General features: G+C 32.7%; 1 protein-coding gene across 1 annotated transcript in view; it reads left to right on the top strand.

Annotated features, from left to right (window-relative positions):
• Window positions 1-11210, top strand: part of LOC147067780 (polyamine-transporting ATPase 13A3-like) — a 30873-nt gene extending 19663 nt beyond the window's left edge. The window contains exons 14-18 of the mRNA XM_085952263.1: window positions 154-308; window positions 3666-3889; window positions 7395-7543; window positions 8013-8200; window positions 9528-11210. Coding sequence (XP_085808389.1) covers window positions 154-308; window positions 3666-3889; window positions 7395-7543; window positions 8013-8200; window positions 9528-9680 — 869 coding nt within the window. The 3' untranslated portion in view covers window positions 9681-11210. The remainder of the gene's footprint in view (window positions 1-153; window positions 309-3665; window positions 3890-7394; window positions 7544-8012; window positions 8201-9527) is intronic.
• The last annotated feature ends 9383 nt before the right edge of the window (window positions 11211-20593 follow it).

Below are 20593 nucleotides of genomic sequence, written 5' to 3'. Positions count from 1 at the left end.
TGTCCATTGCTACATGGATGTCATATTGGTTTTCAATCATTGTCCAGATTTTTCAGTATTGTTATGATAATCCAATATAATAATATACTATTTTTTTTCTTACTTTCATTTTTAAAGTATCCTTCTCACTATCATTGTCTTATCTTCTTGCAGTTGCCGCACCATTTACATCTAGAATCCAAGATATCACATGCGTTAAATCTTTAGCACTCGAAGGACGGTGTGCCTTGAGCACTTCTTTTGCTATTTTCAAATACATGGCGCTCTATTCACTTATCCAGTTTTTCTCTGTCCTAATTCTTTATAATGTAAGTATAACCAAATGTTTTGATAGAATTGGTAAATTAAAAACTTGGGTAAACGATGGCCGAGCGGTTACGTATCAGATTTATAATGTCGTGGTCTCGGGTTCAAATCCCAGGTTTGGCAAAATTTTCATGTTTTTTTTTAATGTGTGTTTTACCCAGAGTATGAACCTCTCATAAAAAAACAAAAATCTGTTAATACAACCTCCATTCTGTATGATTTCCCATATGATTGATAAAGAAAAACATGACAATATAAATTATTATTAGAGGCAAATGGGTGACCTTCAATTGACTCAAATTCGGATTTTTTGAAGTCAATCTGCTCAAAATTAAATTGTACATAATAATACTGATTTTTTTTTCAATAAAAATATTGTTTGAATACTGAATGGCTCGGAAGTTGATAAAAATGTAATAAACACTATACACATTATAACTGGACGACTATTTTTTTTGGATTGTATTTTTACCTATATTGCCTATCTTTTATTCATATACCTACTTATACGATTATATGTTTTTTCAGTATATTTTATTTTTCACACATAAAGTAATTATGTATTTTTCTCGTTCAATATTTTTTAATAGCTCTATAGTGTATTTTTCACAACTGTATTCAATATTAATTGATTTAATTTATGCTCTCTGTGTCCGCCTGTTATTGGGACCAACACTTATTCTTTTATTTTTTATCTCATTGTACTTATTCTCCTGTGATTGATCATGTTGGTTTATCTTAACACCAAGAATTATTGCATATTTTGACCATAGCAGTTTCAATTTTTTCTGCTTTTTCATTTATATGGTGGATACAAACGTTGTACATACAATAAAAATGTTCAAGAATAATTTTTGCATTTTAGACCCAATGGCTTACCAAAATATCTCATGGTGTCCCTAGGGCTATTATTATTATTTAAAAAATTATATTATATATCTTAATAATACATATTACAGTAGAACCTCGATATAACAGACTTCTTATAATATAACGGACAAAATATCCAATCAAATCTGAAAATTGTTAAAACATCCTGTTAATGGTATACATGTTTAAATCCAAGTGTCACTGCTTGTAAAGAATCTTTTGCGCATGATAATCATTTCATACCTTCTTCTTCTTCGATGGCGCTACAGCTCAAGTCGAGCCCTGGCCTCCTCCACCGCTGTCCTCCAGCCGGAACGGTCCTCCGCACGTCCTTTCCAGTTCCCGACCTTTATCAGCTGGTTGGCATCCTTTGCAACACTATCACCCCATCGTGTGCGTGGCTTTCCCACTGGCCTTTTCCCCCCTGGGTTTCTTTCGAGGATCTTCTTCGGTATCCGTGACTCAGGCATGCGCTGGACATGGCCTGCCCAGTTTAGCCTCTGGAGTTTTATGAAGTTGGAGAGTTTTGTATCTTGGTATAAGCAGTATAGTTCCGTGTTGTACCTAATTCTCCACTCCCCACCATCATTCATGGGTCCGTATATCCGCCTAAGGATCTTTCTCTCAAAGCAATCCACCATTTCAGCTGCTTTCACATTTAGCGTCCATGACTCGCACCCGTATGCAACGACTGTGCGTATGACGGTTTCATAGAGCCGCGTCTTGGTTTTTCTGTCATACCTCATCATCATACATCATGTCATACCTATTGCACTCAAATTCAAGTCATAATACCACCCTGCTCATAGTACTGATGTTTGCAACGCAGGCAGCTAATTCACACAGCTGCACATCAGTTTAATTTGTTTACTCAAAGTGAATAGATGAATTTATTACTCCATTTAATGAGTTTACAAAGGTTAGAAGTAGATGGAGGTGACCTTGGGTATTACATCATGACTGAAAGTGAAATAGTAGATGAAATTATGACCTTGGAAAATGAGGATGGAAGTAAAGATAGCGAGAAAGAAGAAACAACACGCCCAAAAATAAAGTTATCAGTGATAAGATCGCATCTCGACAATCTAATAACATTTATTGACTATTCGGCAGATAATGAAATTGAACTATATTACACGCATTTTTGTAATTTTAGAGAGTTGATTATACGTATAAGTACAAACAAAACTTGATTGGTTTTTCAATGCATGATTACTGAAAGCGAGCGTGTCGACATCGAACGTTAATGTCACTCCACAATCATCCGAAGACGAATAAACAGGATTTTGTGTATTTTTATATAACTGACTTTCGGCTTTAACGGACACCCCCTCACTCACATTGGTCGGTTATATCAAGGTTCTACTGTAATTCAAAATGATGTTATTGTTATTGCATATATTACACTGCAAAATTCAAAACTTTCACAGTAACTGATATTTTAGTAACTCGTTAATATTTTTGCCTGTATCTTTTTCTTATCAAGTTAGCTCAATTTTTTTATTGAATGTTTTGTTTGGTTTTCTGTCTATAGCCAGTCCAGTTTTATTTTTTCACGAAAACATCTGAAATCGAGAAGTAAGCTGAGGTTATTGGAATAATGCAACTTTTTAGTTAAGGCGAGAAACAAAATTCTGTTGTGTGTGGATGAAGAAAAACCATTCTCTTATTTAAAAATGCATATCAGTATATGTTTTTCATGCACGGATTTCATATAAAACTATATATTGTTATGTGCCTTTTAAATCTATTAATTTTGTTTTTAGTTTCAACTGAAAACTTTGCATCTTTCGAAGGAATCAGTTGGCAGAAAGGCCCATCTGTCAATTTCGAGAATGTTGACGAGAGCAATAATATGATTTCAATTTAGTCTAGCAAACAAAATATTTGAGTGTTATACACAATATTTTAGTAATATTTAACCTGTGGCTGTTTGTTTAGTTTGTGAGAAAAAAATATGTATATTCGTTTTAACTGATATATTCGATATTACAAGGCAAATGGGCTCTTTTGCCATCAAAATGTTTTTGCAATTGTTACAAATGCCTCATTTTTTTCTTATTCTGATTGGTAGTAAAAATATTAATTTTACCATTATTATGAGAATGAGTATTTAAATAAGAATTTTTTTAAGATACCTATAGTTTTTACAAAATTGTACCAATCCCTCGGTATAAAAATGGCCGTGTCTTTTGACTTTGCCTTGTCTATCCGTGTATGGTGTGAATCACACTCAATATGCTTGTGCCTGGCTTAAGAAACATGTAGCATTTGGTTTGTAATCCACCGACAGATGTATCCTTTTGCCACATTGAAGATTAGTTTTGTAGTATTCTAGTTTTGTAGAAGTAAACTTGAAAATAGAAAAAAATGCAGATGGGTCCTTCTTCCATCTGAATACCAAAATAACTTATCAAGTATACTTGTGAGTTGAAATATTTATAAATATAGAAATCATACTAATCAGTATAAACTTGTGTTATTGGCAGAGTTATTCCATCTTGGGTAATATGCAGTTCCTATACATCGATCTGGTGGTGACGACATCATTGGCGATATCGATGGGTCGGGCGGGTCCTCCGCGGACACTGTGCGCAAAGTCTCCACCCGTGTCCCTCGTGGGGCCTGGCAACACCATCCCGCTTCTATTGCAGGTGGCCACGTGCCTTCTCGCACAACTGGCTGCCTTGTACATTTTGTCATTCCAAAAATGGTATGTAGACATTATTTATATGATCAATCACGTAAAATGACAAATAACAGTATGTTGGCAAATAATTTAATAGGCAAGAGCATCTCCAGCAGTTCGCCATTTACATTTTATTTATAAACAATGTATTCACTGCTGTTAATCGTTAACAAGTAGTATAATATTTTTCGCGGCTCTAGTAGTCTTATGCCAGATATAGACGTGACTGCTTACTTGAGCGGTTACACTTCTGCAATTTTTTTGTACAAGTGAATACGTGTATTAATTAAGGCCCTAAGTACCAAAATTTTCAAAACTGACATTTTTATAGAAAACTGTTCTACGTACCAACGCCAATACTGTTAACTATGGTCTAAGTGCATTAAGCAAGTCAAAAAAATACAATAAAATATTTAAATCCGGCGACGATGTAAGTCCATTGGCGTGTTTTATTTGTAAGGGTGTAAGTACCACTGCAGTGTTCAACGGCATTCCATGTAAAATGGCTGAAAACGGTGTGTTGATACTCACGAGTTCTGTTAAAAAACGTCGCCAAAAAGATGAAGGAAGTGTCCAAAATGTAAAAAAAAAACTAAAAACTAGTGGCCAGAAGTACTCCACAATTAATAGTAAAGCGATTCTAGACAAAAAACCTCGAACTTCTGAGGTAAGTACATTTTTATAATTGTTTCACACAATCCGCTAATTTGTCAAGAAAGCGCTAGTGATGATCAATGCGTATCGATATAAATGTTATAATATCGATATTAAACATTTTTTTTTTTAATACAATTTTCTTCTTGGATTGAAATTCAGAATATTAAGTATATCTAATATATAAAAATCAATATTTGTTTGTTCTTATTTTATGCGCTGCCATACCGTTCATCCGATTGCGATAAAACTTTGTCAACTTATTGCTTGCACTTGCGCGAAGAGTATAGGCTACATCTTATATATAAAAACAAATGTTTGTCTGTCTGTCCCGTATGCGTTCCTATACCATTCATCTGATTGCGATGACACTTTGGTAAGTGGTTGTATGCACACCCGCAAAGGTTTCTGAATTATAAAAATCATCATCTTCTTCTTCTTCTTCATTCTATTCTCTTTTATTCGTATGGTTCCTATACCATTCATCCGATTGCGATGAAATTTTTGTTAGTTGTTGTGGTAACACCAGCAAAGGTTTCTGAATTAGTACAACCATCTTCTTCTTCTTCTATTAGACTATTAGACAATTATTGCATTTTCAATCAATCTCTGATTCGGTCTTGGTTTTATTGAAGAACTCAGAACAATTTTTGGTGGGTTATAAGAAAAAAAATTAAAACCTTAATAAAAAAAATTTACCACTAATATCGCCTGACAACATCGACATTATAATATATCTTTGTGACCCCTAGAACCTATTCCAATTGTCAGAATGCGTTCCGCATATTATGTATACAAAAAGTCTATGGGATCCTGTACTATATTATAATAATAATAATGTTATCTCTTATACCACATAAGGAAAAAGGCGGACATTTGAGTAAAGTTGTACGTACTTGATTTATGATACTCTATAGTAGCGATTTCCAAACTGGAGGCGCGGGATGTTGCTAAGGGAGGCGCGAAAAGTTTAACACAATTCACTTAAAACCAGAATCCATATTTTCATACAGTGAAAGTGACGTGACATATATTTATTTGAAAATGTTGATGTTGAATTTATTTAAAATTTAAGAAAAAAATAATGTAACCATAAGCTTGAAGTTTGCAAATGGATAGTTTATAAAACGGTCGCTAGTTATAAACTATACAAAAAAACAGTCCTATAAAAGGTTGTTTGCAAACCTCTCTGAATATATCACTTCTACACTATTGTGTAGCGAACTGGGTATCTCGTGAAAAAATGAAGTCTGAATAAAAGGGTCAAATCATAATGTTGAAATTTGACGCGAGTTTGTTTAGGAACGATGATTTTGTTGTAGTTGGTTGAAATTAAAATAAGCATATGAATAAATCAATGCAAGGACCACTAATGCATTCACTGATTTTAAAAGACAAAGTGAAGGCATTCATAAAAATTTGGAGCTATGGAAATCAAAATTACAAAAAAAATAAGTTCGCCATGTATCCACATTTAAATTATTTCTACGCCAGATATATATTGAAACGTACAAAAATCTATTTACTGAGTTCTAGAATAGTTGATAATGCACTTTTAACATTATTTTATTAATTGTAAAATCCTGATCTCGGGGCCCACTTCAGGATGTGGGGCCCATGATAGAATCCATTTGTCAATTAACATGATAAATTTGGATTGATTACTATTGAAATTGATTGTGCTAATAAACAAGCACATTCATCGCATGAAAAACAAATTATTTAAAAATTAATAAATAAGTACTTAGTAAAACATTGTTTATTTTTTTTCATTTTGTGTTAGTACATTGTTGACTATTTAAAAAGGTGTCTGTATTATTTAATGAAATAAAGGGGGGGGAGGCGCCAAGATTAGTTTATTTTTAAAAGGGAGGCGTAGTAACATAAAGTTTGGAAACCACTGCTCTAAAGTCTCTAGGGTCATATGCACATCGCCGAAATAAAACGCAGAATGATTGTATTAGGACTAGGTAAATACATAATTGAATTATTAAAACAAAAGTATCGAAAAACCTTATTTTTTAAATTTATAATATTTTACCCATCTCTATTGAAAATATCATCATTGTGTACTTAGATCCCACCAGCGTCCCTGAGCTAGTACTTAGAGCTTAAAATAAGATTCTTTGCGTGGTACTTACACCGTGACCGGAAATGTCAATTTCAAAGCTATGTACTGTGGAAATTCAAAATAAATTTAAGTTTTAAAATTATAGAAGCTGATTTATTGCTTCTTTCTTGAAGATTGCTTCATACTGTGAAACTACATTTTTCAAAATGTCTACTTCATACAATTTTATTTGACAAATCAGTATTTTGTAGCCACAAGCAAAACTACTTTTTGGTACTTAGCGCCTTAATTAATACACGTATTCAAGTATAATACATATCAGCCATATAGCCTTCACATGGCATAAGTATACGTATACACGAGTGGTGTGAGTTTACGCTTGAACTATGTCGTTTGAAAAATGAAAGATACGCGACTGGTTCAGACTTGTGCAAGTCTCTGCTACACACGTTCAGTTATACCTGTGTAAGCATGCATGCACAAGTATACACTATAGACATTCTTACATTCTAATGTCGCTTGTATAATCCCGAGATGTGTGCAACCTTATCATTCACTTACTCGTGCAAAAATATTGTGCTTAATGCGCAAGACGCTGGCTTCTCATTTTGGGGGTACTGGTTTCGATTCTCAGTGAGGTCACAATACATGAATGTGATTTTCTGAATCCTAGGTGTTTCTGTGATGTGTATTACTACTGTGGTTGGTGCCGTCGTGGCGGTGAAAAAATCATGATTGAAAGGCTTCGTCTTTATTAGTTTAAACTATTTGGTGTGGAAGCTAAGAATGAATTTATGTTTTAAGGTTTCAACCAGTAGTCGGTGGAGCAGATGTAGAAGAGGTATTGTGTTGGGAAAACACAGTTGTCTTTGTTGTCAGCAGCTATCAGTACCTTATACTTGCCGGTGTTTATTCCAAAGGACAACCATTCCGTGAAGCATTTTGTTCTAACGGTATGTACCATGAAAAGTAATCTCCTTAACTTTAATTGCATCTGTTTATAGATCCTATTTACTGAATGAAAAAATAAAATGAGTGTCATTTTATTATCCAGTTTCATAATTTTGTAAGCCCTGATTGTCCATCCCATGATTTGGTTGCAGTACACCATTTTGCCCAATGTTTATCATTCAATACTCGTTTCTAATTGTGGACTCATTTTTACCTGCCGAAATTGGGACATGCAATTACCCATTTTATTTTATCGTTTTCTTTGCTTTAAATTTAAATAATTTATTGGAACTTCAAATGTATATATCCCATGAACTGGACCACATCATGAGCTAGAAATCGCCTAAATAATCTTCAGTAAAAACTTTTGTTCCCTAGAGCTTGTTGTTCAGAGCCTTTGTGTCCGAGATAAACTTTCCGGCTTACAATTGAATTGTATGACCATAAAATGTTTTTAAAATTCCCTTTCAGTCTACCTGGTGGTGACCATTGTGGTTTTGACTGCATTTACGTCACTTCTTCTGATGTCTCCTTGGGCGGATCTATCGGAATTCTTCGAAGTTGAGCCATGGGATCCCAATGACAAAGAAATGAACTACTTCAGAGTATTTTTATTGATGATACCGTCTTTGCATTTGGTGTTTGCCATCACCATTGAAGTAAGTCATCTTTTTCATTACTTCCGAAATTTTATACAATAAAAGCTTTATTAGCTTCGACATGTATATAATAAAATTATTAATAGAGCATTTTAATTAACATAAAACTTATTTCAGAAAGTAATTTGCAAAAGTGGTCAACTCCAAAAAAAAATTTTTGTTAGTAAATTCAAGATCAAGTTATTTAAAAAACCTACTAAGTATGTAAATATAAGACTAATTTTTAATAGGCAAATCTAGCAGGTTTTTTTCAAATAATGTCAAATCCATTTAATCTTGTCGTCTCATCGGAAAGCCAGACAACATCTTGCTGAATGCCATACATCATGAAGGTGATCAGAGTGATACAATGTCTTTCCACCAAGAATAGACATTGAACACCGTCAAAGCGATTAGTAGGGTGCATATTTATTACTTTGTTGATGAATTGACATGTGCATTTCATAACGTTTTTATTAGGTCCTATTTTTATTTGTCTGGTGGTTGTTTATCCAGTACAAATCTTGCAATCGATTTTTAACTAACTTCCTGACAAGCTAGACATTTGAAACTTTTAGAATATATCAGAACACGATGCCAATGCATTCTTTTAATACTTTTAGCCATCTTTAAGTAGAATTGAATTCATTTTCAGTTAATTCTGTTTTGTATGAAAAGTTATTCCGGAAGAAATCCGTAATCCAATCCTCTATTATTGATTGCTAGGGGGTCTGGGGTCCTAGCAACTAATATATAATATATTAATATATACGATGCGTTACTATGGAAATCAATATTAAATGTCAAAATGACATTTCAGTATTATTTTTATCAAGTACAATTTTTTTTGATTGTTTAAGCTAGTCAAGTCAAGTTTTTATGATTCAAGAGGAAATTTAAAAACGTATATAAAAAGTTCTTTTTATCTTGTAATTATTATTTTAATCATAAAATAAATATATTTTTTAAATGGGCCAAATCGGAACAATTACTGAAACTAATCAATCAGAGAACAGACATGTCAGACACTTGATTTTTTTATACACCTGTCAACTCTTAAAGATTGTTAATTTACATACTGAATTTTTTGGATCCATGCATGCAATATTGCAATTTGCACGATAATACGTGTTTACACGTGCATTTTTTTGTTATGGCTGCGATAATACGTACTGTCAGCAGTAAATGTACGTGTAAACGGGGTATTATGCTAAAACCAATTAATTACATTTACAGATTTTTGTTATTAGACGCCTCATATTAAAATGTTTTTTTTTTATAATGTACATGTCTTATTATTCATGTAGGTACATATGTTATACTTTATTGTTTTTTTTTTTTTTTTTAGGCTTGTCTGTCTGATACGGCATGGTTTAAAGCAGTCATACATAATCTCACTCCTCAAAAAGCAAGAAACAAGAATTCCTACAAGACGATAATGAAGCAGATGGATGGAACTCAATGGATGGATTCTTTAAAAGGCGAATCGGCCGTCTGCTGACATTCATTGTCGGTATACATCACATTTTTGAGATCTTGTAATAGTATACTTAATTATTTGAATTTACATATCAGTTGCTGACACTTAATTATCAATAGAACTAAGTATTTACTGTGTTTTACCTTCTGTTAATTATAGGCAAAAAGTGATAGGAATGTGTTTTAAATTTTAAGTAGTCAATTTATTAAAATAGTCTTGGAGCCAACTTGCGGAATTTTAAAGACACTAGAAAAATTCACCAAGGTGAGTGAAAGTACTTAATTTTCCTATCAGATTCAAATTACATGATATTATATAGGTACATACATCTTGAACGCTGTCTCCAGATGAAGGGTATTTATTTGTAATCATATTGAAAACGGAGAAAAAGCTCGGTGATAATATGCATTTCGCTTCAATGATTACGTGCAACCACCATAGTAGCTATTGTTGTCAGTTGAAAAACTTATAAATGGATCAATCAATATTCTTGTCTTTCCTTGATAGCTTCTTGTTCCAAAAGCTGTATGTTTTGTATCTGTACATAATATTGTTATCTATCGATTGAGTTCTATTCATACTTAATATGGTTATAAACATACTAATTTTTAATGGTATAGTGAGTTGGAGCGTGCCGGGCTAGCAACCTGGAACGTTTTTAAAATGGGATACGTTCTAGAACTTATCTTCATACTACACAATATCTCTTGCGTAGAATCTTACTTTAATATCACCTTTGATACATATTATGTTGATATGATATTGAATTTCATGTTTATACTAAAACTGTTGTAAATAAATCCATTAAAATGCATTCTGCTGTGATTATTATCGTAGGATAAACAGGAATAATCGAAAATGTATTATTTCTCTAGCTACTTACTTAATTATTCTGTTAAATTGACTGTTCCAAGACTATCAGAAGGTTTTATCATTTTAATATTGGTTTTAGTTTTCAAAATTGACGAGCACAGTAAATAAACCATTGATTATATTTATATGTTATAATATATTCGAATAACATTTATGTTGATTATGTTTTAAATGAAATTTACAAAACGTTATACCAAAAATTTATGTTACCCCTTTGGCTTTAATTGCATTACTCAATTTTATTACATTATATACATTTTGTTTTTTGATATGTGCAATTCCAATTTTTGGTGTCGTAAAATATTTATTAGAAACATAATGATGTATGAAGGCATTTTTGAAGTGTACTGGCGGCGTACGTGCCTTCTCTCGAATCCTTTTGGTTTGAGAAACTTAATGGATATAGTCTGTTACTTAACAACTTGGTCCACTTAGAAATAATGGTAAAACTATTGCATAATAACTTAAATTTCCACAAAAGACACACTTAATAAAAAATAATAAAAAAACAGCCGTAGAAATAAAATTTTATTGGGAAAATGTTCACCGCCATTGCATATTTTTTGTAGCATTTGTAGTAATTTGTCTTCAGGGTCAGAAATTGATAACTGGTGATTTTTTTTTCTCTACATGCTTATAAGTTGCTTATATAATATTATTGACTAACACATAAATGACAAAAATGTATGAAATAATAATATTATGTATTATAATGTCTATAATAGTGGAGATTGTTACAGATCACACCCATTGTGCTGTGAGTTCTTGGTGGGTTATGCATAATATCAAAGATGTTGAAGAAATCCTTCTTCTGTCAGGTAGAGCCTTCTGTGGAGTTCCTTCGCTGAAGCAAGTTCCAGTTTCTTATAAATCCTATTTTCCTATGCAACATCGACAAACTACATCTCTATCTCTTTAGTTTGTATGAAAATTAATAGACATGGGGTCTTTTTTTTTGCTTTTTCTAGAAAAAGGTTTTTTTCAACATTTCTACATAAACATGTCTGTATCAGTGGCGTGCGATCCATAAATGCGGCGCATCCCTAAATCTATTCACGATTTTTCATAATATATTATTTAATATATTTATAAGACCAATAAATAGATGCCTAATTAAAATTATAATCATTATATTAAAATAATATGCTATTAATACTTCACATACCCACATTACAGAAAATATATTTACTATCCATATTTTATATATGCACAAAATTCATCAGTCCGGCCAACTGACGCACACAATCGCTCGATTCTGCTTGATGCTTGGAAGCACACACGGTAGCATACTCAGCATTCTACCGAGCTGCTTGAACGAGTAAAAGAATTTATGTGACTACAATAATTCGCTTATTTTGCCCAGCTCATATTAGTATCTTGCGTATGTGATTATTTTGTGTTATTCATTTTTTATAGTTTCATTTATTTAACCGGTTAACTGCCGAAAGCGAACTTATTCGCCGTAAGTACACCAATTCTTAAGTTAATTACTACCAATTAACTAATTGCGGCATAGAAGAGGTTAAGCAACTGGGTATAATTTATACTATATTAAAAAAAAATTATATGAAATCAAAATAGGTAGTTTTTGTAACAAATCAATTATGTCAAATTAAATAATAAACACCTACCCTAGGTACTTAATATTGTTTTAGAGAATATCTACTTTCTACATACATAAATCCTGTGGAAGTGGTGTATAGAAAACAAGTTCAATTAACTTTTTTTTAAATACGTATTTCTTGTATTACTACCTAGCTGTTTTCATTAGTAGAACCACTTATTTTTAAGAGCATCTGTCACCTCAGAAGCCACCGCATGCCACTGGTATGTATGTATATCCAGGGTGGTGCGAAATGTGTGGATTAGTTTATTTTCTCTTTAGAACGATCCAGGGTGGTGTGAAATGTCAAATCAGTTTGTTTTCTCTTTAGAATGAAATGTAATAAATGAACAATTTAAACGGTGAATGAAAGCCTTATTCTTGCAAACCTCTGATAGATGAATTTTTAAAATGATGAATGAAATTACACTATATACCATGATATTAAATTCCACAAATTCAGTTTTTGTTATTACCAAGGTTTGTTTTGCGGAATTTAATCTTATACTATAGATTGTTAAATCAAATGTTCTCAATTAATGAAATTACATTTTGACCGTGAACTGCCAACTGAGTGTTTTAATGCCTTCTTGCAGCTGCTGTTGAAATACATAATAATTATAGCAAAAGATAATAAATCTGTATACATGGTTAGTTAGGAGTTACATATTGGCAGTTCAGGTTTATTATATAAATATGTCTTTCCATCAAGAAATGACAGTTGACACCATTAAAGTGATCAATTACATATTATGTGAAGGTTGATTAACGTATGGAAAGTCCATGTGATGCAGTGGCGAAGGGTAGAGGTAGACTATGGAGATACGACATAAATAGTTGATACTAAACTTTTTCATTAATACTTTTTGTTTTCATTAAACTAAGTATATAAATAGCAGGTGGTGTTGGTTGGTTTTTAAAATTCAATTAAACCCTGCCTAAGCCAAACCATATAATAGTGGAGGTAGTTATGTAGATTCGACGAAGTTTAGCAAGCACTATTTATGTCAGATCTTCGCACCCCACCTCCACCCTTTACCCCTGATGTGCTGATGTTTACATTAGTTTTATTTGATATAATATTTATAAGTATTATTAATACTTGAATAAATGTAGTGTTTTTAAAGTTATTTATTTTTATAATTTTTGTCTACAAAACTACAACTAAGGCTGATTTTCCAGTCACGCTGAATGTCGGCGCAGATCGGCAAATATGTATTATCACAATCTAGCGTTTTCTAATAAAACTGATTGCTCAGCGCTGAGTGTGTGCGACTGTATGCGCCTTCACCGCCAGTGAGCGTTGCAGTGTCACGCTGAAAATGCGTCACGATAAGTATAGTCAAAATGAGTCGTGATTTATAGACTGCGGTGATCGACACGAGACAAAAACGAGTCTAGGCTGACAGTCAGCACCGAGCAGCTACGCGATCATCGACAGCGCCGATGTTCAGCGTGACTGGAAAATCAGCCTTAAAAGTTGTGGTAACATTTGTACCAATAACATAAAATGTAACGTCAGAAAAAAAATCAACTATGCAAGGTACTTTCTTTGTATATTTTTTTGAAGAGTTATTTTTATTTAATTTATTGTATACAATATTGGAATATTCCACCATTGTTAGCATAATTTATTATTATCATAGTAATAACTATTATGCAGATGTCTAGAATAAGGTCTGTAATATTTTAGCGGCATTATAATTGTAATTAAATAAAAAAACTGTCTTAAATCATCACCGGAACGCAGAAATAATATAATGGGTCGAACACATTACCATCACGTTACGTGCTGTCATGGTTACAGTCGCGCTACGGGGAAAAAGTGTACAATGTCGTTTTCTTGGTATTTAAAATGTTATAAGACTGATTCCATCCCATAGCACATTTTGAACCAAAAACGAATGTCAGTTCGCAAAATCTGCCGAAATGGCCAAAATAACAATGAGGTCACCTCACGCTTATTACGCTATATCACAAACCGTACAAGTCAGTCAACGTCTTTTTTATTTTCTGCATACCTACTAAAATCAATTGAAATTACCATGAATCATTAACTTGTTGACCGTGGAGCATTTAATTACCACATTTAAACATGCTGATTATATCGAATGGCCAATTAATTAGTGTACAACAGGCGTACCGTCCGCGTGGAAAGGATTAATAATATTTCAATATATCAAATGTAAATCATTGCTTATGTTACCTTATCGAATTTTTTTTTTTTTGTTATTTTCGTCTTTAGATAACACATCAATAAAATTAAAGACCAAAAATGTAATTTTTGGTTTGGTTAATCAACTGGCAGTGTATTTATCTACCAAGCAAGAATTGTCAGATATTTTTTGTAAAAATAAAAAGATGCCACCATAAAAATGTTTATTCAAAAACGCACGCAAAAACGGAAATTGCTGTATGTGATTTGACTGCCAATAATTGTTTGACCCATGCTTCTCGTTTTCTATTAATTTTTATCATGGACCCGTGCTCTTTTCGCTTTTTTATTTTGTTGATCTCCTCTTCGTAATCCCAGGAATACTCGAATTGGCACTTTCCATATTTATAGAGATAGTGATCATTCAAAATATATTGCAGAATGACAAAACGAGACTGAATTTATAACCATGACAGTAATGTGTTCGCCCCATAAGTCAAATTTGAAATATATTTAACCCATTGGAGACAATCGGCGCCGCTGCTACAGGGTGCAGGACATGGTCGAAATCAAACATTTTTAATATTATATATATATAGTTGAAATTACTTAATAGATGTAGCTACCATTTTATGGTATTAGTTATATAGAGTCCAATATACTTTTTAAGAATTATTTGATTTATAAAGTCTATTTTTATTTAAATTTGTCAAAAAAATTACCAGTTTGGTAGGTATGAGGTGTTTGAGTCAGTAAGTATCTTGAAAAGTACTATATTTTGCTCCAGTTTTAGTATCTTTATTTTATCATTTACTTTTATCATTTTTTTTTAAAAAAAAGGCTAAAAAACACAAAAACCTATATTTGACATAATTTCTTGATTCCACTGATACAAAAAATTAACTTGAAATAAAAGTAAACAATAGAAGAATTCAAAACCTATAAATATTTAAAGGATTTATTTGAATTAATTGAGTTAGCATTTACTTGGTAGAATTCCATTTTACAAGAAATGATAATATAATTAATATTAAATTCTACAGGTTAGGTAAAACCTGTAGAATTTAATATTAATTTTATTTTCATTTCTTGATTTATTTGAACTAAATGATAATAAATGAGTTATATTAATTTTAGTAATCATTGCATCTTTTTAAGTGATCCTGAAAAATACACCCTGTCTCAATGGGTTAAAAAAGTTATTATTTGTGTAGATAAATATTCGCATCTTATTTTGATAACTCTATTGTTGAAAAAAATGATGCATACATTTCGTCGCCTTGACGGTAAATAGAGCTAAAACAGTGAATAAATAACTGAAGTAGGCTGTTTCAAAGAACTCTCATGTAAAATATTTCAAATGCTCCTGAAAATAGTTTGCTTTCAGCTTTTTTTACCTGTTTTCGACGATCAATAAATGAATAAATGATTTCCAAATGTAACAGAATGCGGGAGGCATTTTTTCGCAACTTACACAATAATAGTTCCTATTTTATATAAATATTGTAGTCGTTCTGCTATGATACTAGTATATCAATGGTTGAGTTGGTATATCAGTGTTCGATCCCGTGGCTGGGGAAAAAATGCATGTTGTTTTTCCATGTGTGATTGATCCAATGTGATGGGCAAATGGCTAGCAACCATTCCTCGTAAAAAAAACATTAAATTTTTTATAGTTTTTTGCTCAATCTAGTTTAACCTCATAATTGGTAAATACTTAAAAACCCTTCATTTGTCTATATTTAAAAAAATATTTATTATGTGTTTTTTGATATTATGTATTGTCCCAAAAGTAGGCTGTTAATTATTATGGAACCTTGTTCACTATGACACCTGTATATTATCTTTAACATTCTAAATGTTATAAAATATTAAAAATAATTTATTGTAGTTAATTTAAGGTGATATAATCCTTTATTTAAATTAAAATAGAATTGTTAATGTGTATTTTAGTTTGATACATACAATTTACAAAAAATTGTGCATAAATAGTTGAAAAACAAATATCAAGGAAAACTCAGTGAAGGATATTTATTTCAGTATTTTATATCACATAATAAATTATTGAGTATTAATCGTAAAAATGTGTACATACAGCATTCGGCGACCGTTGTCATTTTATAGAAAATACATATTATATTTAACCGATGAAATTTAAATACCGTTTTATTTATCATAACCACTCTCCGATGCCTTCTGCAGCAGTTTTCAAGAGACGAATATACCTCCCGCCTGATACTTTGTGGACTATGAAAAGGCATTTGACAGATTCTTCCAAGTTATAGGCCCACGGAAAGTGGTCATCGTGATAAGTGGTCCACCCAAATACCGAATGCTACATGACAGCAACTGGAACATCCTCTAACCTCTTCGAAATCATGTCAGGAGTCAAACAAGGCTGTGTACTTGCACCATTTCTCTTTATTATCATGATAGATTTCATAATGCGCAAAACAGTTCACCCCAACAGTGGGCACAAACTACGGATCCAATTGTTTTCAGATATTCTAATGATACTATCAGCGGCAGAACTACATTGCGCAAGATCCCGCAGTGCAGGAGGTCAAAGCCTGTGAGGAACCATTTTTAAATAAATATGTAAACTGAAATAGGTAATTAAAATATTATAGCTTGTCGAAACTTACATAGAGAATGACTCGAATGGACTATTCCATTGTATGAGATAACACAGATGTTTCTTATACAATCGTAAATATCACATCAATTATAACCTTCTAAAAATGTCATCCTACTTCACTTATATCATGCAAATTTTTATAAAACGTCTTAGATGGCGAATAGGAGAGGGGAGTATTAAAATCCAGCTGGTGCCACTGACTCCTGGGTACATTCCACATATCCAGACATTCCGAACTTTGATGTTATCGATGGACATTTGGCTTGCATATATAAAACTACAGATGCATATCTACAGGTAGCTAGTTCGGTTGCGGCATGAAACTGTTGAAAAATGTTACAAAGAACACCACTACAGGACATAGACCACCGTTTAATTCAAGTGGTTTCTTAATAACCTAAGCGTAATCATATTATGCTGACTGAAAATCGTATTTGCGCCGGAATCGCTCTCAGCCCGTATGACGTTGATACCGCCTAAACCATGGCATCCTCAGAGGATCCAAGGCCATGAGGCCTGAATCATCATTGGGCTGATTCATGCAAACATGAACAGATCGACTGCGAGGCAAATTTCTAGCCCGTAAGCTTAGATGTATGGAAATTTATAGTCACCCTTTTGCAAGTTCTACAAAATTTAATAGAATCAGTCTAGCCCTTAATATAAATAAAATCCTGCATTTTTTTATACCTACATTAATTCTATAAGCAAGCCAAGTAAAACCTAGCGTCATTATAAATTCTATACTTAGTCAATTTAAAAAATACTTAGAAGCAAGCTGTAATTTTAAAGCCAATCAATAGCAAACGATTTTGTAGTTACCTATATAACTTAAAACAATTGTCAGCACAATATTTTAGATGCCAAAAATAGTAATTATTAAAACCTATCATTTTTAATATTATTACCTACATTTCATCCAATTTTGACAAGCAGAGTTTTCAGCCATACAATGTACCTAATACCTAGAATATCTGATTTGAGAATATTTTGAAAAAAAAATGTATTTGTATAGGTACCTAGTTCAAATATTTCAAAATATGTAGCTAACAAGCAAAGAAATGCAGAAGGTAATAATAATTCCAAGAAATTCACAGCCCCTTTCCAAAGCATGTACCTAGAAAAGGTCTGAAATATGAGACCTGCAGGCCGATGTTAGAACTTGCGAGTCATGTGGGATGACAAGTTAATATCGCCCCATACGGTATACCATACTACCTATTTTTGAAGCCACTCGCTACGGACTATTTTAACTCGCGAGTGACCAGTTGGCAACATCGCCAAAACCGAGAAAATCGGTGTCTATGGTACGAGATGAAACGTCAAACGAAATCATTATTTTTGTTGGTTATGTTTGTGTATAATTCCTACAATATTCGATTGATTTAGTATACGAGGGTGGGTCAATAAGTCCTTAGAAAAGCCGACAGGTGGCGCGACTAGTACTGTAAGCGGTTTGTTTTCATGCAGCGGCACTACCGATTCAGTATGCTGCGAAGTTTCAATCAGATTGGTCGGGTTGTTGTGTGTTTCTCGTACATTTAAAAAAAAATTGCTTGTGGAAAATGGAAAATGGAGAAAATTGAGTTTAGAGCTGTTATTAAACATTTTAATATAAAAGGGTTAACAGCAAAGGAAATAAAAAATGAGTTGGATTTAGTTCACGGCATATCTGCTCCTTCACTTGCAACTATTTATAACTGGTTAAATGAATTTAAACGTGGTCGTACATCAACAAAAGATGAACCACGCTCAGGACGTCCTGTAGAGGTGACTACACCATAAATGATCAATAAAATCCACGATATGGTGTTAATTGACCGAAGATTAAAGTTGAGTGAGATAATTGAGGTTACAGGGATCTCAAAAGGTAGCGTCATTTCTATTTTACATGACAAATTGGGCATGAAAAAAATTTCTGCAAGATGGGTGCCGCGTTTGCTCACAGTCGACAATAAACGCAATAGGGTGGTGGCCTCTAAAGCCCTGCTGTCGCTCATGCAACGCAATCCGGATGAATTTTTTCGTCGCTTTGTGACTGTAGATGAAACATGGATACACCACTATACTCCCGAGACGAAAGAACAGTCAAAGCAGTGGATTGCGAAAGGCGAACCATGTCCAAAGAAGGCGAAAACCGTAAAATCAGCTGGTAAGGTTATGGCTACTGTATTTTGGGATGCACGTGGAATTATTTTCGTTGACTATTTGGAAAAAGGAAAAACAATAACAGGGGATTATTATGCATCTTTATTGGACCAGCTAAAAAACAAAATTGAAGAAAAACGGCCTCATTTAAACAGGAAAAAAATCCTCTTACATCAGGACAATGCCCGTGTTCACACATGTTTACGATCAATGGCTAAAATTGAAGAATTGAAGTTCGAATTGGGCAACCACCCACCGTATTCGCCAGATTTAGCCCCCAGTGACTTTTTCCTTTTCCCAAACTTAAAAAAATGGCTAAGTGGACAACGTTTTTTTTCAAATGAAGAAGTCATCGATCGGACAAATGCTTATTTTGAGGACCTTCCGAAAACTTATTTTTCTGACGGTTTAAAAAAAATTGAGAAACGTCTAACCAAGTGTATTGAGCTCCAAGGAGATTATGTTGAGAAATAAAAAAAAAAATACGAAAATAAAAACTGTTTTAATGCTTTTTTCTAAGGAATTATTGACCCACCCTCGTAATATGATATAGATATATGTACGTAGAATATAACCTTACATAAATGCGAAACCATATAATATTATTACACTGTAAAACAAGATTTAACAAAATAAACACAGTGTCTTCAATAACATTTATTTTTATGTAGGTATTTATTCATTACAAACCATTATAAAACATTAACATAATTAATTGAACTCAAGATAACAGAGTATTAAGTAACATTGTGAATAGGTAATATAATAATTCGGCATCTTTATTGTTTATAAATTGGTAATTGCCGTGTTCTTTCCGTCAGCGAACTCATTCATTTTGACGTTTTGATTTTCAAGGTCACTGTCACATACGAAACGAAATATCAAAATAAACGTGGAAATCGGGAAATAGGTACATGAATTCACGTCCTTCGTCGTGCAAAAGTAGCAAAAGAATGGAGAGGTTTCAATTAAGGGATCTTAATTGAAATGATGTATAGGTAAATCGTTTTACAGTGGCACCATGGGTATGGCAAATGCGACTTGCAGTTGTAGTGGTATTGTTTGCTAGCATTGAAACAGGCATTGTCGCAAGCAATTCAATACACGCGCGAATCGCCTATGGTGCCACTGTAGAATGATTTACCTATACCTAGGTAAGGTTATGTCCGTCTCAACATTATACCTGCCTACGACTTTTTAATTCTCCATGGATATAATATTATAAACGTAATAATGTGTCTAAATATAACATACATCTTCTATGTCTTTGATTAATTTTAATCTATACAACCATATTCATTTTTTCACATTGTAAACTCTTCACGCTTGTAGTAACATTAAACTTACGATAATAAACCTATATGGCGTGAGAATTTGTAAAATATATCTCACAAGCTCTTTGTTTAACCGAAAATTACGTATAAATAGTGCTTCACTGAGTGAAAAAGCATTTTGACATAAGTTAACATAATTATTTGATCTGTTTCGCGGATGATTCTTGACATAATTATTTGATC

Source organism: Rhyacophila brunnea, unplaced genomic scaffold (assembly GCF_057557595.1).
Source record: "Rhyacophila brunnea isolate RB1 unplaced genomic scaffold, BYU_Rbru_1.0 scaffold_3, whole genome shotgun sequence".
Taxonomy (NCBI): Eukaryota; Metazoa; Arthropoda; class Insecta; order Trichoptera; family Rhyacophilidae; genus Rhyacophila; species Rhyacophila brunnea.
The sequence above is the reverse complement of the archived record's forward strand: the minus strand, read 5'-3'. Positions and strand labels throughout refer to the sequence as shown.